Here is a 23,935-nt window from a genome sequence, read left to right on the forward strand (position 1 = left end):
GCTATTTGCCACAATGGGCTATTTTGTATTCAATTCCACAGCACAAATTGATAGTCCCATTGGAATAAATTCTAAACCCAAATGCCTCTTCTACCTATTCCTCAATGGAATATACCTCTTTATTTTTCTTTATAATGGTGTCAAATGCCAAGGAAGTCTTTATGTCCCACTTTGGTAATAACAACATTCCAATATCATTTACCATCTACCTCCCCTAATTAGGACTAATGTTATCCACCTTAAAATCAAACCATGACAAAGCTTTTTCTGCCATCTCCTACCATTTCGATGGATCCACTTTATTTCTTTCCTCTAGAACCTTGTTCTAATATGTATTTTGTCATGTTCTTACAACAAATCCTATGAATTCCTTAGTTTTTACAAATTCATCATCTGATAATAATCTCTTGCAAGACATGTCCCATATATCTCCAATGTTGTCATCAACAACTTTCAATTAGTCAATACTTCTATTTGCAAGCATTGTAGTTACTATCATCCATGTTTGTATGGATGCAAATCGAAGAGTTTCTTACACCTTGGGAGCATCTTAAAACTCAACAATTTCAATAGGATCTTTTATGTTCTCCTTACAAGTCTTTTATCTCATAAATTGTTGACACTTAGTCATTACAATATCTTGAAATTGCTCTTTAGTCTCTTCACTCCTTCCTCTAACATAATAGGAACACTAGGATCCCTTTTGGATAGAACGCCTATCCTCTTCTAAAACTCGATTGATTTGCATGGACTAACATTTTCTTGATTCTCATCATTCTATCTCTCTTCAACATAGATAATAGGAAAAGTGGGATCTTTTTCTATCTTTTCCTTCTTTTCTTCAACAAGTATGATCCACTTCCTTCTTTTCTTCAACAATTATGATCCACTTCCTTCTTCTATCACTCAACATTATTATGTGATTGGTCCTCTTTACCATTATTATTGATTAATCCTAACCAACCTTTGGTGAAATTATCTTCTACTTGTGGTCTACCAAACTTCCTCACAACACACACACATGCGTGCTTAAAACTGACCTTATAGTAGTCAATTCTAAACCCTGTAACCTATTCTTTTTCCTCCTGATTGAGCATCCTTTCATTGAAATCAATAGCTTGCATTATAAGCACATTTTGACAAAATTCATTGGCATCTATTAGATTGTGTTGCAGTACCCACGAATGTGTATTTGTAGATCGAACTTGTCTCAATTCAGCATGTATCACATTGAACATGATACTGTTGTCTCAAAAAGGATATCTATTATAAATTATTTTGATGTCTTTAGAAAGCAGTCAACTTGTTTAATTGAATTTTATAAAATTGTATCCATATGAGAACAACTCGTTTATCCCGTTGTACTAACCTTGAATACTGACCAGCACCATATAGTGACTCAATTAACTACATTCCCATTATACTAAAATAAATATGAAGATACCAATATTTGTCACTTATCCTCCTTTGATACCTCATGTGTGTCTGTGTGTATCACACATATGACTGCAAATATAAATGGTTTATCAGTGCAAGATTTGATAAGAGTAGAGCACTTCATCAGAAAGTTGTGGATAGTAATTATGAATGGTCATCATATATTGCTAAATTCAATTTGCTTAAGTGATCTATTCAATTCATCAAAATATTCACTTAGTTAATCTTCTACTTTGTCTAGTCCTATGTGATTTGAAGAGTACACTTAGCCAAAGTCTATTTCGTTTACATGAATCTCGATGCCTCCATATCAGATTCTTCCTCTCCTTGATTTCAATATATCGTCAATTTGCTAATCAAGTTGTTTCTATAAATTTCTCTCGTCGAAAACATCATCACTCATTGAAAAGTATCTTCGAGATAATCATAAAAATCCAGACATTGAGTTATCATTACAACATGGCTGCTGTTATTATCAATAGTTATTAAATAGTCGTGAAACAGTTATATTAAGTCAATGTAAGTATATTTCCGATAACTTGTCATTATGGTAAATGTCTGTAATTGAACTTTCTTTATATGGTGTATGGCATCGTTTGTTTAATATGGAGCAGGTTGGATGATATAACCCATTTTATCAGACGACTGTTAGGTTTCTTATTTAAGTGCAGGGTAGTAGCAGAAAATTAAATTTATATTTCTGACAGAAGAAAACCACCATATTTGCGGGGGCGAGATGAAACTATAGCATAAGCAATAATCATTCAATTATAAAGGAATAATCACACTGGAAGCCCAGTGGCTTAGCAATACATCTTAAATTTTAATTACAAAGTTTCCCTTTAATGCATCACTGACTTCTAGCGAAATTACAGCATATATATACTTCTTGTAGGACCCTTTTTGTAAAATCAAATTATTTCTTTTTTCAAGACTATTTACTCTCTGGAGCCTTTTGTACAATCAAATCACTTGTTGCCAGCAACATCAACTATGGGCTCATCCTTGACTAAAAGAGGTTGCTGAATATCAGTGCCCTCTTCACTTCCATTAGCACAACTTATTGGAACGATGCCATCCAGCTTATCATCATCCTCTTCTAGTGCCTTGGCTAGCGATCTCTTTGCTATTTTAGTTACCAGAATTATAAGAACCACTGCATAAAATAAAATGCAAGTAAAATACATAAATAGGATGGCAAATACATATTAGTGAAAATAAAGGCAAAGGAACTATTACAGATTTTCAGTAAAAAAGATTAAATCATTAATCTGAGTTGTTACTCTCAAACTGAACATAACTAACGTCTTCTACTGAAGCACTGGTCAATGAATAATATTGAAATGATGATTACCTGATGCCACTAAGCTTGCAATCAGCAATATCTGCATGCAATGCGCAAAATAGGATTTCTTAATTATTATATAGTCCAATTTACAGAAAAAATAAAATGTAAAGATTCACTTGCATCAATAGCCAATAGAAGCAGATACTAGTTCCAAACTTTGCATTCATAGAGCGATCAACAGATTCATTTCTCACTTCAAATGCCGCCTGAAAAATGGGCGTGATTCTAGATTAGATTGAAAAGTATATATTGCCTGAAAAATGGGTGTGATTCTAGATTAGATTGAAAAGTATATATTTCTTAATTGCTTCTCGTTATCCAAATTTCCAATTGTTAATAGGCATGTCCACAAGAGGAGAGCAAAGTTATTAAAGAGTTAAAAGGAACCAAAAAACCTTCTCAGAAATGTCTTTTTGTGTGTTTGTGTTTAAAGTAATGTTACCAAAACCCCCTTCTGCCCTGTATCAGTATGGGTAGAGGTTTGGTCCCGGTTCAGCCCCAGCTACCTCTTGTGCACCATAGGTCTCCTGTGAGTCCTTAACCCACAAGGGACCTGTTGATGGGTGTTTTGTGACCACACCAACACAGAATAAAGTTTCCAATGGTCACTCTATCCTCCCTTGAGCAAAACCCCGTGTATGCTAAGATTGCAGAAGATCATACAAGCAATTCCAAGTTTCCTACTGTGAACTTGCAACTTTATGATGGATATGAGCTCATTTGGCTTGATGTTTGCTGGTAATCCAAGTGGGATCTTTCGTAAAGTGGGAGAATCCTTTAGGAGACTTAACAAATTTAGAGTTCAAGGAAGTATGGTGAATGATTTAGCACTGATAAGTGCTTTTTGGAACATTTTCTCAATGAAATATGTGGAAAGTAAATAGGAAAGGGTTTAGAAAAGCTCTAATCTAAGTCTAAAAAACTCAAAAGACAACAAAGACTAGGGTGAAATCGACCACGCCTTGTTTCGCCCACTCTAGACAACTACACAAAGGGAGGTGCAATCTTCAAGGTTTGTGCAAAAGATTTTCATATCATCAATGAACGCCATCAAAGAACAATGCTCATTCGATAATTGAAGTTAAACATAGACATTTAAGAGGCTCGGTCCAACCTCTGCACTGCAAATAGAAATCATCTATTTGCAAAAGGTATGAGCGAATGATCTCACCATGAAACAAAGTTATCTATCTCATTCATCTAAATGCTTGAAAACAAATCTAACTACTTGAGGAAGAGAAACCATGAAAACTTCAAAATAACACAAGTAAACACCAAAATCCACTGTATTACTCTTATTATCTTGATAGCTTATAGCAACAATCTCATACAAATTCTCCCTCCATTTACAAATGAAGGGGTGAACCCCTTTTATAGGCCCCAAAATGAAAATGGATAAATTACATTGAGATCAATGGCTAAGATCTGTCCATGCAAAACCCTGATTAACATTTGACCCAAAATGACCACACATGGCGCCGAGTAGTGGGCATGGCAATAAATAAGATGTCCACTTTGCATTAAATGACCCATCACTCCATCAAAGCGCCAACTATGCATTAAATGACCCATCACTCCATCATGCATTTAATAGATTCTCGTCTAAAATAGGACAACCATTATCTCTTTCTCTGATGGAAAATGTGATGAACCTAGTCATGACAGCGTTGAACTTTTCTAAGGAGACACTTGGCGCAATCTCCAACTCATATTCCAAAATAGCAATATCCTTTTCACATTTAAAAAAAACCTTCTCCCATCTTGGCATTGTCTCTTGGATTTTGAGCATTATGATAGAGAATAAGGAAACATTCTCCAAATGACCTTCTGAGAAGGATTCCACGAAGAAGAATTCATGCAGCATGTCCTTCAAGTGATCCACTGCCAGCTCCTCGTCAGTTAGTCTTTTTGCAAATAATGCCTCAACAGTATTGAGGATTTCTTATTGAATTTTCTCGACCGTTGTCCTCAATAGAGCTGACATATTTGATCTTTCTAAGAATTCCTTCCTAGTATTTATTGCACAGAACTACCAAGGGAAGTAATAAGATTCATTTTCTCCGATGACTTCTCCATCTATTAACCCTTGCCTGGGGATTTCCATTAGCGCCTCAAGACGTGGAATAGTCAAGTCTTGATAGATGTGTGTGTCCTCCCATGATTGGTCCACACTTTCCAATCTGCCAAGGATAGCCAAGATTCTCCAGAAAGACTGAGCCAAGTCTTCAATGAATTTAGATGATGCAATGAAGATGTTCTCTACCCATTCTTTAGAACATTGGGCAATTTTCCTTATCTCTTCAATTCCATCCACTAATTCCTTTGGAAGAGAAGAGGGAGGAACAAAAACCTAATCTTCCTGTCTGAACGGACACATTAAGCATCGCACATATTCACATAAATCTTTGTTCTCATTCTTCAACTTATTTTTCTCTTCCACTTTCTTCATTCGCTCTTTCAGTGCCAAAGAGGAAGCATCAAAATCCCCTATAACCTGTGCCTTGGTAGCACGTCCCAGATCAATTGTTGTATCATCATACTCATCTGGAGTGATCTCATTTTTGCCCTTGTCAACCCTGGGCACTACCACATGCAAAGTTCTAGATCCCGACTCATCTCTGGTAACTTTAGAGGATTTCTTTGCTGCCTTCTTTTCCACTAATTTGTTTATCCAACTTAGAAATTCTTCAATCTCAAGTGTAAGATCCATTTCCTCCTCAATCTCTTTCCTCATTCTTTCTTTCAGCGAATCTAGAGAGGCTGCCTTTTGATCATGTGTCTCTACCTGCTCCTATTCCTATGCTACTTCCTCAAGGCGTCCTAACTCTCCCACTGTTGTATCTTTGAAACAATCCTAGACATGTTATTATATAGCAAGAGGAAGTTCTTGTTCTTCATTTCTTTGTTGAACAGGCCTTCGGAAAGCATTTACACTGAGTATATTTTGTGCCTACGAAATGTCTTGGCCCTCTTCCTGTAGCTGATTTCCTGCTGCTTCTCCTATGAAGATATCAACTTCATGCACACTTGAGGAGTTGTCAGGTGACTGTGCTTCTTCTAACCTTCACCTCTTCTGTTGTCATTCCTCTCTTGGAACCTCTTACCTTTTCCTCGCATGCAAATCCCCATGAACACTTTTCTCCTTTCCACATTTTGTTCTATCCTGTGGAATTGCCTCTTCTCTAGCCTAAGATCTTGATGACCCTTCAATGGCCTCATCTTGATATTCCAAGTCTCCCATCGAATTGTAAGTCAAGCGGGTGTTCTTTGCCTTCATCTTATTGATGTGACGTTCAACACAGTGCCTTGTGAACTTTGTAACTAGCTAGCTTAGGATATCCAAATCAACAATTTTTGGTTCCGACCAATTAGGTGCTTGAATTGGCTAGCCATCCCTAGGATGTTTGAGCATGTCACAAATGTCCCCAATGTGTCCTAGGGATGGTTAGTTGTCCCCATCATGTTTTTGAGACATCCCCAAAGCAGAGATAGGGGATCAAACCCTCGGAAATGCATCGTCGTGTACCCTTATAAAATATCTCATCTTGTGTAGATGATGTGCAGTGATAAGCATTGTGCCCTTGCTTGAGATCTGAAAAGATAGGTCATTATTTTAGTTTGTTTGCAATGTGTTCTCAAAATCTAGAAAGCTAACTAATACATAGTGTAAAAAGCTAGCGGCCATGGCCTTTCTTGGGTTTAGTTTCATTTTCTATTACAAGGGAGCGTCCCCTTCTCATATGTTCCATTTTGAATTAAAACACTAACACACACTTCATAATGATCTACTTTGAAAATTCTTCAAAATACCTTTGCTACCACACCCTGTCATGAAGACATATCAAGATTCAATCATGTTTTTTACAGTTGAGTACAATCTTCAATTTCTATAGATCCTCTAAGGATACAAGATCTCCAATCGTTGCCTCATACATGAAAATAAATTTCTCCTCATGTAAATCACATTCCCCCATCTTACTATTTAAAAATTTCTAGGTCAACTTATACTTCAGCATGCACATGATAGTAGCATTACACTTCAAAAATTTGCAATTAACCCCATGTAATCACCACCCACCTCATTTGTCATGTCATTTCCCAAGTTTTTCAAAAAGTGGATCTAATTGTTTTGTATAAATTTACATTTTTGGCCCATTTTTACACATAGATGAAGAAAAATAGAGATTGGAATTTTTAATTTAGAATTAAAGCTAGGCCATTCTAACTTTTCAGTTTTAACTTTCAATAGATTAATTTTGGATTTTATAACAATTGAGGATTTGTAATTATATCCTTATGAATGTTTGGTATGAAACATTGGGCCGCCTCTTAAATGATAGGTTGTTGTTTGATGATAGTAGCACTTGCCTACCATTTAGGACCAGCCATTTATTTTTTACATAAACCCTCTTAGGTAAATGTAATGTTGTTGCTTCTAAAAAATCTTACATGTTTTCTAATAGTTGGAATTTTTTAATATATCATGCTTACTTCTAATCTCTATGCACCATATTGATATTGTTGGTGTGAAAGAGGTGTTGTACGTAATAAGTTCATCACCTAGGGCCTAATCACACATGTTACTTAAGTTTAATTGAAGAACACATAGGATTCTTCCCACTTTAAGTGTATAGTTATCACTTTGTCTCAACTCTCAAGTGATAAGATTAAGACACGTCATAATCTTATGCAATCCCATGTTCGCCTTGGCCTATATAACTAAGGGGTCTCCTTCGTAATCTCAATCCATTCAATTTGCATTCTTGATAGCAATACAGTTTATTCTTTTCATATTGATCGTCTCATTTCATTGTGCTTTCCATTAGGCCTCAAGATCTTGGGTGACTATCTCCATAGCCAAATCTTACATGGTATCAAAGCAAGTTGGGTACTGTTGACGTGTATTTTGTACACCATCATACACAGAATAAAATACCTAAGGGCATCTTATCCTCTCTTGAATAAAGCCTCTAACTGCTGAAGATTCGCATGAAGGATCAGTTAGGATGACTCCAAGGTTCCTTAATGTAGGGTCTCTACGTGTGGATAAGCTCTTCGTGGTACGATGTGATTTGCTGGAATCACAAGGGGACTTACATTGAACTTCCGATCTGCTTTGCTGGACACAGGCTCTGACTAACTTAGATTTGAAGAAATGGAAAAAGGATAAGGGCGAAGAGAGGATCTAATCCTAATACTAAGAATGTAGGAGCAATGATTTGATTTTTGATGAAACTCTAACTAGGTCTTGTTTTGACATCAATGGAACATCTACACAAGGCTAGTGCGATCTTCTAAGGAAGCTTTATGATGTTCAAATCATCACCGCAGGCATAGATACCATCCAAGTTGATGCATATCAATGAAGAAGCGACAAATTGAAATTGAGCTTGAGCTGAACGATTCCAGTTGACTACACAAGGCAAGTCTGCAATCAACAAACTGCTAGTAGTATGGATATACGAATTCCATCATCAATTAATCACATTTCCTCCATTCATCTAATCATCTACCATCTAAGATTGAAGACTTCAACAAGAAACCATGCAAATTGCAAGAAAACGACATATTTCACCATTACTTCAATGAAAATGGAGTTTGTTTACAATCAATGGCAACAATTTCTTGCCTTGTCCTCCTATTCTACTCTCTAACTACTTTCAACTATTTCTATACTATCTCTAATCCTCTAATCTCTCTAACTCTAATTCTAAAATTATTTTACAAATGAAATGTTTGGGCTTATATAGTGCCCACAATACAATTTGATGGCTTAGATCAATTCAAGATCAATGGCCAAGATTTTACAATGAAAACCCTAATTAGGGTTTGTTACAACCATTACATAACATTCAATGTTTGACCAATGATAAAATTGTATTGCTTGGACACATGTCCCTTCTAGAAAAATCGACCAATGGACCGCCAGGGTAGGTACATCGGAGTTTGTGCCACCTTCCATGAGTTAAGTACATTGAATCTGGACATGCTGAGATGGACCTCACTGATTGGAGACGTGATGACTAGGATGCCACCTCATCTGACACTTGTAACTTTGGTAAATATTCAACTTGATGTTGTTGAGAAGCTTGCTTTAATTAATTCATCTGGAATTATTTGCTTCTTCAACGAGCCCTTGTTCTAACTCCTTGCGTCATTGATGTGCAGGAAGATGATGTACCTCGCCTTGGAACGCTGGATTGAAAGAGGTCACCCATGTCTTGGCTTGATCGTCCTGGCGAAGACCGTCCTTGATCCGGCTTGATTTTCCTTGAAGAGACCTCCATTTGATGCCTACACAACATTTCAAAATTAGTACCATGATTTTGCAATACATAACATAAATTAGAGAGCAATTTTTTAGGAAACTTAATGATAAGTCCTTTATTAATCATTTCCTAAAAACGACTCTTGAGCTAGGAATTCAAAATTTCAAAATTTCAAAATCTAAGCTATGACGATTAACAATCAAAATCAAAACAATAAATCCATATCGCCATACCTCACTAGAGAGCTAACTCTAAAATGCAAAATAAAGGAATTCGCCCAGGCAAAATTGACGTATAGATAGTCTTCAACGTGATCTTTTCTTCAAAATATCAACTTCGCCACCTTTGATATGTCCTTGGCAAGTTCACTCAAGTGAGATTAAGTCCGCACCACCTTTGGATAGATGTTTCGCCTTGGATAAAACTAGTGCCTTCTTTTGTTTTGAAATGAAATTCGCTCCTTCAAACACACTCGCACTCCCTTGATGATGTTTGCGCCTTCCTTGACAAGACCCGCACCTTGAAGATAATTTCGCACTTCTCCCTTTGAGATCGCATGAAAAATGATAATGTGAAAATAATGATTCTCACCTCCCTTTATAGCGCTCATCTCACAATTACCACCTTAGGCCGACTTGATAATTAATAAGGCAAATTTAAAATAAACTTAAAAGGCCGACCTTCAAAAACAAATAAATACCAAGCGCTCCTTTTGATTTTTAATGATTAATTAATAATTAATTAAATGCCTTTATCATTTAAATTGACAAATTCGATTTTTACAAGGCAAAATAATTAATTAACATTAAGCGCAATATTTAAATGCTATTTTTAATAAAATATCGATTTTGTTAGCATTTAAATAAATTAAAAAAATGTGTTTTAAGCGCCAAAATGAAAAAGTGAGAAGATACGTACCTCATCGCCCTGGTCCCTGACTGAGGGACAGGAGCGATCCATCAATTTGGTCATGATTCTTGCAATTTTTACGTCCAAGGTCCTTATTTCCACGTTGGAATTGCCATTTTCGCTAGGTCCTTTGAGCTTAATTGACTTGTTCTTGCAAATGAATATCCTTTAGATATGATATCGCCCTGGTCCCTTGGAGAGGGACAGGAGCGATCTCCATTGTTTCTCCTTGATCTTGCATCTTTGAACTTCAATCTTCATTGTGGGGACAAACAACGTTATTCCTTCATTCCTTTCTCATTTCACTTGAATTTTACAAGGCGCTTTGATGTTTAGAAGATCATCGCCCTGGTCCCTTGGAGAGGGACAGGAGCGATCCTTGTGTCCTAGCTCAAATTTGCAAACTTTTGATCTTCGTTCTTCGTTCATTGCCTTCCAAAGGACGTCCTCGATCTTGCCCACCCTTGCATTGTCTTGATTTTGTCGGAACATGAGTGTTTTAGTAAAAATCGCCTTGGTCCTTGTCCAAAGGACAGGAGCGATATAGCCTCTTGGTACAAATTGGTGATCGTTTGACGTTTGAAGCCTTTGGTATATCACCTTCGAAGGACGCCTTAGACCTTTTATCACCTTGCAAAACATTGACTCAACGTGATTTTTGTATGAATTAGCCAATATATTCAACATCGCTCTGGTCCCTTCCTGAGGGACAGGAGCGAATTTCAAGATTTTGAGCTTGTCTTTGCCTTTTTCAACTTGCCATTGTCTTCATTGGGTAAAACGTGGTCCCTTGATCCTCCTCAATCACTTGATGCGTGATAAACTTTCAAAATTTAGAGCCTTTATACAAATTTCGCTCTGGTCCCTTCCTGAGGGACAGGAGCGAACTGGGAGTCTTAGTGCAAATCTTTCAATGTGACGACCTTTGTAACTTGTTGCTTGATGGAAATGCCTTGAGACGTCCTTGCCACCTTGTTCTTCGCCTTGGAGTGGTTTTGAACTTGAAGAAAAGGCAACATACTTATTGTATCGCCCTGGTCCCTTGGAGAAGGACAGGAGCGATTTTGCTCTTGTGGGCCTCATTTCACTTCATCACCTTCGAAAATTATATTCAACGGATTCGCAATGCATCCTTTCATTCAATCATGCCTTGAGATCGGTTGAAATTTGGCGAGAAAATCATCTACAACAAAAATCGCTCTGGTCCCTTCCTGAGGGACAGGAGCGAACTTAAGCATTTTGGTCCTTTGTTGACGTTTGATAATCTTCAATTTGTCTTCAACGGGTTCGATTGACCTCCTTTCTTGCCTTCGAACATAAAATTTGCTTGGTCTTTGTTCAGGACGTACCTTATGAAGAATTTCGCTCTGGTCCCTTGGTGAGGGACAGGAGCGAATTTGACCCTCTAGGCAAAAACTTCATCATTTCATTGTTTTTGATCAAGTCTGGATGTTCTATCATGCTCATTTCGTCCTTCACCATGCCTTTGATGTCTCGATTCGTCCAAACAAGGTCAGGAATGGCTCAACTAAGCATTTTCGCTCTGGACCCTTGGAGAGGGACAGGAGCGCTTTTCGCTCTGGACCCTTGGAGAAGGACACGAGCGAAATTTGACTTTTCGCACTCTCGATCAGGACAATTTTAATGGAATATATTTCCTTCTATGTTTCTTCTTTCTTATACTTTAAGTTATATTCCATATATACTTTCAGGATGTTTGAGAGTGGTTTCAGACCTCCAGGAGTTATATTGCAAAATCTAGTTTTTGGAGGTTTTTTCAGTTTCCAGACTTAGTCAAATTTCAGGGTCAGGACATTCCAGACTTAGCCAAATTTCAGGATTAGGACCTTACTCAAGCCGGACTTGTTATCCTGTTGATCTCCCCGACAGTGCTTCAAGTTATATTCATTTGATAAAATGTACCTCTTTGGACCTTTTCACATCGTCAAGACGTTAAAATCCTGCAAGGACAAAGCAATATTGGATTTGTAGCTCCGGTCCTTCACTGAGGGACAGGAGCGATTTTTCCCCTGGAGACATTTCTGTGCTCATGAAAATCTTCAATTTATATTCAATGGAAAGATCTCGCCTTTCTCCATCACTTCCAATTCGTAATTCATCTTGACCCTGCAGGAATAGTAAAATATTTGAAAACGAGCTCCCGTCCTTCACTGAGGGACAGGAGCGATTTTGCTCCTACAGGCCAAAATAACATGATTTTACACATTTTATCACTTCACAAGGCGAAAACAAATCATTTGAAATGCCTAGGATCAAAATTCAAAAAAGTCAAAATTTGGTCAAAAATATTCAATTGGACAAAAATTCACATTTCATCTTCAACACTTAGACAAATTTAAGCTCTGCATCAACATTCCAATTGAAAATTAGACCATTCTGGCGAATTCATTTCATTCAAAATTTGCATTCTAGAAAAGGAAATTCAAAAAAGCTCTCAAAACTGACTGGATTTTGGTCCGAAAAGACGGTAATTAGAACCCTAAGGCTTGACCCTAAATCCAGACAACTAACAAACTAACAAAACCCTAGAAAAAGCAAAGCGAAAACGAGCAAAACGAGCAAAAAAACATGGGTCCCCATTTGCAATGGGGCGATGTGTGAAAACGTCACAACATCTAGCGCCACCTTGAATAAATGTTGAAAAACATTTCAGAGATAAAGACTCAATCGACACCTAGAACCTCTGGAAAATTCAACCTAGCTCATCAAGAGATTAGAAAATGCACCCAAAGTAGAAGGAGAATCCTTAACCAAATCTAGACACTTAGTCTTTGATTACCCAGGTGTGTGCAAGTGTATTCATTCCTCTCGACAAGACAACTATGACTTTCAGGTTCCCCTGTGATTAGCTACGTAGTTTATCTAAACTTCAAAAGCATCCTGGATAGAGCCTCGCTGCCAGTCAGACGTCCATAGTCCCGACGAGGTTATCGCCGCAAGCTCACGAACATTGCTCCATTGCCAGTCAGGCGTCTATAGCCCCGATGGAGTTATCCGCATATTCCCTTTAGCCAATTTTGATATTTCATTTCATTTCACTTTTCTTTTCATTTTTCTCTTTCATTTTCTCTTTTTTCTCATTTTTTCCTTTTGATATTGCTTTTTCTCTTCGTCAATTCCTTTGGCTTGTAAGCAGTGAAGCTTACTAGGGTTTGAGGATTGCGGTGGCGCTGAAGCCAGATTTTAGATTTTTCACCAATCACAGCTTTGCCTGAAAACCATAATGACTCGGAGTCTATTAATGTGTGAAGATATAGTAATCAACAGATGTCGGCATCAAGACATAGAAAATGATTCCCTTCCAAGTCAAATACAGGTCCTGATCAGATGATAAAGCTAAAGAGGAACAACCTCGGATTCCGAGCACTTCATGAATAGATATCTAAGAAATGAGTCCAACATAAGATCCAAGATATTGCCAGTGTGCGAGCAACAACACAAACACCTTTCTCACAAGATGGAGACTCCCACTCAAGACACCTAAACTAAAGCAAACCGACCGACAAACCGACCCAAAGCAAACTAAACTAAAACGCACACCAAAAGCAAACAACTAAACCTCCTGAGCCACACTAGATCATGAGTCAAATGACTCAAGGCAAATCAAGAACAAGGCTCAAAAGACCTCTAATCTAAAAACACGAAAAGAAAACCTACTCTAAACCTATATACAATATTCCTAGACTCGACACGACTCAAAGAAGCAAAATATATACATGACTTTACATGATTTCTCAGGTTGTGCAACAGGAGCATGGCAAACGTGATGGTTCTCAACCTAGCAAATTCATCCTTAAATACAGAAAGGCAAACTCTCACCATGCATTTCTCATACTCAAGCAAGTTTTCACTCAAAATGATCAACTGAGGTAATTCGTTAGGACCATGATCAATCCAGATGCAAGTTGTTTTCCCAAAATCCCCATAATCAAAATCATAATAACTTTCAAAGCTAGGATTAAGGAAAGAGACGACCTGACATATTTCAGGCTCAGACGACACTGTATTGTCGGAAGCGAGGTCACCAACTGCTTCAGGAGGTCGCCATTGATGATGAATCATTCCACGAGCGTCCACAACATGTTGATCTTGATTAGGAAATTCCTCTTGAAACAAGCTCAGCGCCCCTTCGAATAGCTCAAGATTCTCTGTTTTCACTGAGATATCTTGCATAAACCAGGCATCTTCATGAAATTTTGTTAGCATATCTTCAAAAATGAGAGTCTCCTTGATGGACTGATCTTCAAACATCTCCTCTAGTGGATCAAAGATAATCTCAGGTGGCCTTTCTTCTTCAAGAATAGGCTCGGGAGGTCGGAGCTGATGATGGATCATATCACTCACAATAATTTGCTTATCTAGAAAAAAATTTGGCAGTGATTCCATTTGCGTTTCCTCTACAAGTTCTTTCAATGCTTCCTCAAATATTATGAGAGTGATGACATCTTCAAGCGCCCCCTTGAATTGTTCTTCATATCTGGGCTCACTTATGATGATTTGTATTTCTTTGTTCAACATCTCAACTTGATTGTCTTCTTCAATGAGGCCATTTGAAACCTCCTGCAATTCAATCTCAAGGATCTCCTTTTGTAGCATAAGCGAGAATTCTTCAAGGGATGAGTCGTCTTCTTTAATTGCTTGTTCAACCCCTGGATCTTCCTTTGTTTGAGTATTTTCAATTGCTTCTTCAACTTTTGTTTCATGATATTCCTTTTCAGGTGCAAGGCATGGCGAGCTATCCATTGTAATACATTGATCATCAGGTGCACTAGTATCGTCAACGTCCACTTGATCCTTCTCACATTCAGATGCTGGAGCAATGTCCTTTTCATAGGTTCTCCTAAATTCGGCTGCGAGATGTGCACCCCAAGATTTATTCACAATACACTCTTCCTCGGACAAAGTTGGCATTCCAAACTGGTTTCTGACTTGATTGATAGCCATTTCACATACTGAGCAAGTAAATTCAGAGTGAGGTGAGTTGTGAATTCTACACCACAATGGTAGCAATATGTTCTCAAGATGCATTTCGCCATTCAAAATAAGTTGACTCTCGATCATCCACATGAAGCTTAGAAGAGGATCTTTGCTCTCTGGGACACTGAAGTTGCCTTCTTCTGTTTCTGGCCTAGGGACATCCCAAAAGAAGATTTTTCCCTGCGCTGCCGATTCCATCCTTGATAAGTACTTCAAGCAATGCATCTCATCATGTTCGTCTGTCTCGTGAACTCGACACTGCCCTGGTCTTGCAAACTCGGACAATCTGCGTGGATAAAGTTGTGTATCTAACCTCCACCAAAGTTCAGGAAAATCAACTTGTTGCTCCTCGTGAAACTGTTGTTGCTCCATGGAGAAATCTTTTCTTTTTTGATTTTTTGATTTTTTTATTTTTTTTTTGGATTTTCTATTTTCCACTTTTTTTGGATTTTCTGGTTTTTTCACTTTTTTTGGATTTTCTAGAATAAGAGAGATCTTGAATATCTCGGATTCAACTTGAACGTTCAATTGGTTCCAGCTTGATTTCTTCTCGCGTAAGTCCAACTGACGATCCAACGATCACCTTCCGTCGAGTGTTTGAGAAAAAGCTTTCCACTGATCTTCCTTGGATTCAAGAGTTCGTGTTCGCTCCTTCAATTTTGTCGAGCGTGGAGGAGGAGCAAAAGGTTCTTGACAAGATCGGACTTTCAAATGCTCAGCCCTCCTTCTAGCGCCAATTCTGTTGTGCGCGGGAGGAGGGTGAAAAGAAGCCTTTAAGATTACTCCTGCAGACACGAATTGATAGAAACTGAAGTCTAGCTCTTTAAGCATTCATCGAGATCATGCCCTCCTTCTAGCGCCAATTCTGTTGTGCGCGGGAGGAGGGACAAAAGCTCTTGAGATAACCTCCGTAAATTTGAAGTGATAGAATCTGGAGTTCACGTACAAGCCCTCCTTCTAGCGCCAATTCTGTTGACGTGTATTTTGTACACCATCATACACAGAATAAAATACCTAAGGGCATCTTATCCTCTCTTGAATAAAGCCTCTAACTGCTGAAGATTCGCATGAAGGATCAGTTAGGATGACTCCAAGGTTCCTTAATGTAGGGTCTCTACGTGTGGATAAGCTCTTCGTGGTACGATGTGATTTGCTGGAATCACAAGGGGACTTACATTGAACTTCCGATCTGCTTTGCTGGACACAGGCTCTGACTAACTTAGATTTGAAGAAATGGAAAAAGGATAAGGGCGAAGAGAGGATCTAATCCTAATACTAAGAATGTAGGAGCAATGATTTGATTTTTGATGAAACTCTAACTAGGTCTTGTTTTGACATCAATGGAACATCTACACAAGGCTAGTGCGATCTTCTAAGGAAGCTTTATGATGTTCAAATCATCACCGCAGGCATAGATACCATCCAAGTTGATGCATATCAATGAAGAAGCGACAAATTGAAATTGAGCTTGAGCTGAACGATTCCAGTTGACTACACAAGGCAAGTCTGCAATCAACAAACTGCTAGTAGTATGGATATACGAATTCCATCATCAATTAATCACATTTCCTCCATTCATCTAATCATCTACCATCTAAGATTGAAGACTTCAACAAGAAACCATGCAAATTGCAAGAAAACGACATATTTCACCATTACTTCAATGAAAATGGAGTTTGTTTACAATCAATGGCAACAATTTCTTGCCTTGTCCTCCTATTCTACTCTCTAACTACTTTCAACTATTTCTATACTATCTCTAATCCTCTAATCTCTCTAACTCTAATTCTAAAATTATTTTACAAATGAAATGTTTGGGCTTATATAGTGCCCACAATACAATTTGATGGCTTAGATCAATTCAAGATCAATGGCCAAGATTTTACAATGAAAACCCTAATTAGGGTTTGTTACAACCATTACATAACATTCAATGTTTGACCAATGATAAAATTGTATTGCTTGGACACATGTCCCTTCTAGAAAAATCGACCAATGGACCGCCAGGGTAGGTACATCGGAGTTTGTGCCACCTTCCATGAGTTAAGTACATTGAATCTGGACATGCTGAGATGGACCTCACTGATTGGAGACGTGATGACTAGGATGCCACCTCATCTGACACTTGTAACTTTGGTAAATATTCAACTTGATGTTGTTGAGAAGCTTGCTTTAATTAATTCATCTGGAATTATTTGCTTCTTCAACGAGCCCTTGTTCTAACTCCTTGCGTCATTGATGTGCAGGAAGATGATGTACCTCGCCTTGGAACGCTGGATTGAAAGAGGTCACCCATGTCTTGGCTTGATCGTCCTGGCGAAGACCGTCCTTGATCCGGCTTGATTTTCCTTGAAGAGACCTCCATTTGATGCCTACACAACATTTCAAAATTAGTACCATGATTTTGCAATACATAACATAAATTAGAGAGCAATTTTTTAGGAAACTTAATGATAAGTCCTTTATTAATCATTTCCTAAAAACGACTCTTGAGCTAGGAATTCAAAATTTCAAAATTTCAAAATCTAAGCTATGACGATTAACAATCAAAATCAAAACAATAAATCCATATCGCCATACCTCACTAGAGAGCTAACTCTAAAATGCAAAATAAAGGAATTCGCCCAGGCAAAATTGACGTATAGATAGTCTTCAACGTGATCTTTTCTTCAAAATATCAACTTCGCCACCTTTGATATGTCCTTGGCAAGTTCACTCAAGTGAGATTAAGTCCGCACCACCTTTGGATAGATGTTTCGCCTTGGATAAAACTAGTGCCTTCTTTTGTTTTGAAATGAAATTCGCTCCTTCAAACACACTCGCACTCCCTTGATGATGTTTGCGCCTTCCTTGACAAGACCCGCACCTTGAAGATAATTTCGCACTTCTCCCTTTGAGATCGCATGAAAAATGATAATGTGAAAATAATGATTCTCACCTCCCTTTATAGCGCTCATCTCACAATTACCACCTTAGGCCGACTTGATAATTAATAAGGCAAATTTAAAATAAACTTAAAAGGCCGACCTTCAAAAACAAATAAATACCAAGCGCTCCTTTTGATTTTTAATGATTAATTAATAATTAATTAAATGCCTTTATCATTTAAATTGACAAATTCGATTTTTACAAGGCAAAATAATTAATTAACATTAAGCGCAATATTTAAATGCTATTTTTAATAAAATATCGATTTTGTTAGCATTTAAATAAATTAAAAAAATGTGTTTTAAGCGCCAAAATGAAAAAGTGAGAAGATACGTACCTCATCGCCCTGGTCCCTGACTGAGGGACAGGAGCGATCCATCAATTTGGTCATGATTCTTGCAATTTTTACGTCCAAGGTCCTTATTTCCACGTTGGAATTGCCATTTTCGCTAGGTCCTTTGAGCTTAATTGACTTGTTCTTGCAAATGAATATCCTTTAGATATGATATCGCCCTGGTCCCTTGGAGAGGGACAGGAGCGATCTCCATTGTTTCTCCTTGATCTTGCATCTTTGAACTTCAATCTTCATTGTGGGGACAAACAACGTTATTCCTTCATTCCTTTCTCATTTCACTTGAATTTTACAAGGCGCTTTGATGTTTAGAAGATCATCGCCCTGGTCCCTTGGAGAGGGACAGGAGCGATCCTTGTGTCCTAGCTCAAATTTGCAAACTTTTGATCTTCGTTCTTCGTTCATTGCCTTCCAAAGGACGTCCTCGATCTTGCCCACCCTTGCATTGTCTTGATTTTGTCGGAACATGAGTGTTTTAGTAAAAATCGCCTTGGTCCTTGTCCAAAGGACAGGAGCGATATAGCCTCTTGGTACAAATTGGTGATCGTTTGACGTTTGAAGCCTTTGGTATATCACCTTCGAAGGACGCCTTAGACCTTTTATCACCTTGCAAAACATTGACTCAACGTGATTTTTGTATGAATTAGCCAATATATTCAACATCGCTCTGGTCCCTTCCTGAGGGACAGGAGCGAATTTCAAGATTTTGAGCTTGTCTTTGCCTTTTTCAACTTGCCATTGTCTTCATTGGGTAAAACGTGGTCCCTTGATCCTCCTCAATCACTTGATGCGTGATAAACTTTCAAAATTTAGAGCCTTTATACAAATTTCGCTCTGGTCCCTTCCTGAGGGACAGGAGCGAACTGGGAGTCTTAGTGCAAATCTTTCAATGTGACGACCTTTGTAACTTGTTGCTTGATGGAAATGCCTTGAGACGTCCTTGCCACCTTGTTCTTCGCCTTGGAGTGGTTTTGAACTTGAAGAAAAGGCAACATACTTATTGTATCGCCCTGGTCCCTTGGAGAAGGACAGGAGCGATTTTGCTCTTGTGGGCCTCATTTCACTTCATCACCTTCGAAAATTATATTCAACGGATTCGCAATGCATCCTTTCATTCAATCATGCCTTGAGATCGGTTGAAATTTGGCGAGAAAATCATCTACAACAAAAATCGCTCTGGTCCCTTCCTGAGGGACAGGAGCGAACTTAAGCATTTTGGTCCTTTGTTGACGTTTGATAATCTTCAATTTGTCTTCAACGGGTTCGATTGACCTCCTTTCTTGCCTTCGAACATAAAATTTGCTTGGTCTTTGTTCAGGACGTACCTTATGAAGAATTTCGCTCTGGTCCCTTGGTGAGGGACAGGAGCGAATTTGACCCTCTAGGCAAAAACTTCATCATTTCATTGTTTTTGATCAAGTCTGGATGTTCTATCATGCTCATTTCGTCCTTCACCATGCCTTTGATGTCTCGATTCGTCCAAACAAGGTCAGGAATGGCTCAACTAAGCATTTTCGCTCTGGACCCTTGGAGAGGGACAGGAGCGCTTTTCGCTCTGGACCCTTGGAGAAGGACACGAGCGAAATTTGACTTTTCGCACTCTCGATCAGGACAATTTTAATGGAATATATTTCCTTCTATGTTTCTTCTTTCTTATACTTTAAGTTATATTCCATATATACTTTCAGGATGTTTGAGAGTGGTTTCAGACCTCCAGGAGTTATATTGCAAAATCTAGTTTTTGGAGGTTTTTTCAGTTTCCAGACTTAGTCAAATTTCAGGGTCAGGACATTCCAGACTTAGCCCAATTTCAGGATCAGGACCTTACTCAAGCCGGACTTGTTATCCTGTTGATCTCCCCGACAGTGCTTCAAGTTATATTCATTTGATAAAATGTACCTCTTTGGACCTTTTCACATCGTCAAGACGTTAAAATCCTGCAAGGACAAAGCAATATTGGATTTGTAGCTCCGGTCCTTCACTGAGGGACAGGAGCGATTTTTCCCCTGGAGGCATTTCTGTGCTCATGAAAATCTTCAATTTATATTCAATGGAAAGATCTCGCCTTTCTCCATCACTTCCAATTCGTAATTCATCTTGACCCTGCAGGAATAGTAAAATATTTGAAAACGAGCTCCCGTCCTTCACTGAGGGACAGGAGCGATTTTGCTCCTACAGGCCAAAATAACATGATTTTACACATTTTATCACTTCACAAGGCGAAAACAAATCATTTGAAATGCCTAGGATCAAAATTCAAAAAAGTCAAAATTTGGTCAAAAATATTCAATTGGACAAAAATTCACATTTCATCTTCAACACTTAGACAAATTTAAGCTCTGCATCAACATTCCAATTGAAAATTAGACCATTCTGGCGAATTCATTTCATTCAAAATTTGCATTCTAGAAAAGGAAATTCAAAAAAGCTCTCAAAACTGACTGGATTTTGGTCCGAAAAGACGGTAATTAGAACCCTAAGGCTTGACCCTAAATCCAGACAACTAACAAACTAACAAAACCCTAGAAAAAGCAAAGCGAAAACGAGCAAAACGAGCAAAAAAACATGGGTCCCCATTTGCAATGGGGCGATGTGTGAAAACGTCACAACAGGTACCTATAGACACATAAATGCCATTTCTCACAGCATCAGTAACTTTATTTGATCTTTTTTAGAGATCTTGAGTGCAGATCTTGGTAGATCTTGAAAGATTTAGTATGCTCTTGTCTTGCATCAAATGATGACCTGGAGAATCAGAAAAACTTGATAGAAATACTAGATTCTAGGGGGGTCCTTTTTGGGGCTTTGTATTGCAGGTCAAAACTGGAGCCTGTGTTAAGAGTATTCGGGTATTTACTTGATTAATTAAACAATATTTGTTTAATTATTTAAGTTCCCTTTATCTCTTTTACACTTGAGCTAACTTTAGGTGCAAATTAATTAATTATTATGTGCAAGCCTAGGTTTTCATTTTTAGGGTTTCTTGACCTATTAGAGGTTGTATTCTTTTTCTTTGTATCATTCCATTATCACATTACACATTTTGTGAATATTGAGCTCTCGTCTTTTTGAGCATATTTTCTTCAGTTTTTTGTTTTTCAGCACTCTGTGGATATCTTGGTTGTTTCAGGTCCTGAGATCTCTTCTCTGAGTAGGATGTCTTGATTTTGGCTCTTCTTTTTGTTTCCAGTCTTATTATCATTGTAGCTTCTTTTATGCAAACGCACTAAGATAAAGTGCCATCATGCATTGTTTACTTGGGATCTTGCACATCTTGTCCCTTATTGTACATGCACTACTTATAAAGTGCCATGAGGGGGTTGATGTTTGCCTTGTTTGCCATCCACCTTTGTCCAGTGAGTGTTCCTTCCACGACATTCGCCTCATGTTGTATGTCAAGTGAGTGTTCCTTCCACGACACTTTGTACTTTCTCAGCGCCTTCAATGTTCCTGGTTCTTCGTCGTGAAATTCTTGTTGGCCGTTCTTTTCAATGTACCTGTCCCTCTCCCTCTTCAGCATTATGGGGAGGTTTGTGTTGGTGTAAATAATTATTCATCATGGATATTATTACACCTTACTTAAGTTTACTTAGGAAATGCATTTCATAGTAGTTTGGGTATGAGACACTTGGATGTTTGTGCCACATTGGGATAGTGTATTTAGGAGAATTTCCACCTTTTATGGTGTTGATCTTGTTGTTACACTCCACATTCAGTGGGTGATCCACCTCATGTGGACTATTATATTCTTTCTCCTACCTACCCACACCTATTTCCTACCTACCCTTGTTTCTTATTGAGCCACATGTCATGTTTGTGTGCTCACATATCCATATAGCCTTGCTTATATAAACAAGCTCATATTCATTATATGTATCGATTGATGATCCAATTGATCAGTATTTTCATCTTGATAGAATACAGTTTATTTCTATCATATATTTTGTCTCTCTTATTTGTGCTTTCCATTGCCTCTTGATCTTGGCAAAATCTCACATGGTATCAGAGTAGTTAGAGTGTCATTGGTTTGCCAATTGAGAGAAATTTGATGCTATTTGAGGTTGTGTATTTTGGAGTTTTCTATTGCAGGTTATTATTGAAGTTTGATGGGTCAAATCTGAGGTTACCATTGGATTGAGGAGGTCAAAGAAAGTCAGTTTTGCCTTTTGTTTCATCCAAATCAGACTTCGGAGGCCAAATCTAAAGGCATTTGAAGTTGACGTTGCAGCGGAAATTTTCCAGAAATTATAATTTTGCAGGCAATTTTCAACTAGCGATATCTCACTCATCCAGACTCGTTTTTTCAAGCAATTTTTTTTGTTTTGGGGTAGCATTCCGTGATCTGTACAGTGGTGCAGAATTTTTCTAACTTTTGGATACAGGTTTTTCGGAAATAGCGAAATCTCGATTTTTACAACTTTGGAAGCTTCGTTTGGGCTCATATGGACTCCTTTTCAGGTGCCATTATTTTTGAAAGTGCATATTTTTTCATCTACTTTCATAATCTGCCATCTGTTTGCAGTGATTTTAAGTAGAAATTGTACTTTCAGTATTTGGCCATTTTTGGCATATTTGGTACTTGTATTTTGCTTGGATCTCAGTTTAGATCACTAGCAGTAATTGTTGAAGTCTCTTAGATCTCATTTTGAGAAGTTGTAAATTGAACTCAGAATTCCACTTTGCCTTGTTTTGCAAGTGGCCCATTGTATACGCACTAAGTATAAAGTGTCAAAATCACCATTTTGGGGGGATTTCTTGATTGAGTATTTTGGGGGGGTGTCTTGTGTGATTGTGCCTCTCTATCTTGTGTTTTTTTCATTTTGGTGCTATGGGTTCTCCTAAATTTCCACTTTTAACTCCTCATAATTATGCATCATGCAAAATTAAGGCATGGAGTAAACTAATGGAAAAAGGACTCATTCATTATGTAAATGAAACTATTATAGCACCACCTGATCCTAAGGCTAATCCTAATGCTCAAATTGAATGGCTTACTAAGAATGCTATGGCACTTGGAACTCTTAGAAAGTATGTATCAGATGACCTCATTTTTCACATTGATAAGTGTACAACAATTAAAGAGGCTTGGGATATTTTTAAGAAATTGTATGGTCAAGTTGATGAGATTAAGGGCTACAAGCTTGATAGTGAACTCACAACTTTGGATCCCAAGGATTTTGATACAATCCAAGATTATGTCACAAAAGCAATTGAGCTAAGAGCAAAGCTAAAGGATTGTGGAATTGACAAAAAGGATGCTCAATTGGTTTATAACTTGTTGGGCAAGCTTCCTTCAGAGTATGCAGCCTTTGTATCTAGCTTTCACACCCATAGGTTAGCTCAAGGTTCCTCATACACTTCTCCCTCATTTGATTCATTCACGGAGATGTTGATACTTGAGCAATCTAAGTTGACCACGATGGGGATTCTCAAATCTTCAAAGTCACAGGCTTTGGTGGCTAACAAAGGGAATCAAAGTAATCAAGGAAGAGGCAAGAATCAAAAGCAACCTAAGTCTAAACCACAACAAGATGGAGCACAATCTTCCTCTCCACAACAAGATGATTCACCATTCTCACCTAAGAGGAAATCATATAAGGACAATCTTTTTTGTGGATATTGCAAGAAGTCAGGACATGATGAACACCATTGTTATAAGAAGGATATTGATGAGTTGAAAAATCTTCTTGAGAA

General features: G+C 38.0%; 1 protein-coding gene across 2 annotated transcripts in view; it reads right to left on the reverse strand.

Moving 5' to 3' along the window:
- Positions 1–2,180: 2,180 nt before the first annotated feature.
- LOC131072434 (uncharacterized) overlaps positions 2,181–23,935 on the reverse strand; it is a 181,439-nt gene continuing 159,684 nt past the window's right edge. For both annotated transcript variants that reach the window (XM_058008581.2, XM_058008580.2), the window contains 2 exons: positions 2,792–2,822; positions 2,181–2,593 (listed from right to left, as the gene is read on the reverse strand). In XM_058008581.2, the coding sequence (XP_057864564.1) occupies positions 2,406–2,593; positions 2,792–2,822 (219 nt within the window). In that variant the 3' untranslated portion in view covers positions 2,181–2,405. The remainder of the gene's footprint in view (positions 2,594–2,791; positions 2,823–23,935) is intronic.

The sequence above is a fragment of the Cryptomeria japonica genome, chromosome 8, assembly GCF_030272615.1.
Source record: "Cryptomeria japonica chromosome 8, Sugi_1.0, whole genome shotgun sequence".
Taxonomy (NCBI): Eukaryota; Viridiplantae; Streptophyta; class Pinopsida; order Cupressales; family Cupressaceae; genus Cryptomeria; species Cryptomeria japonica.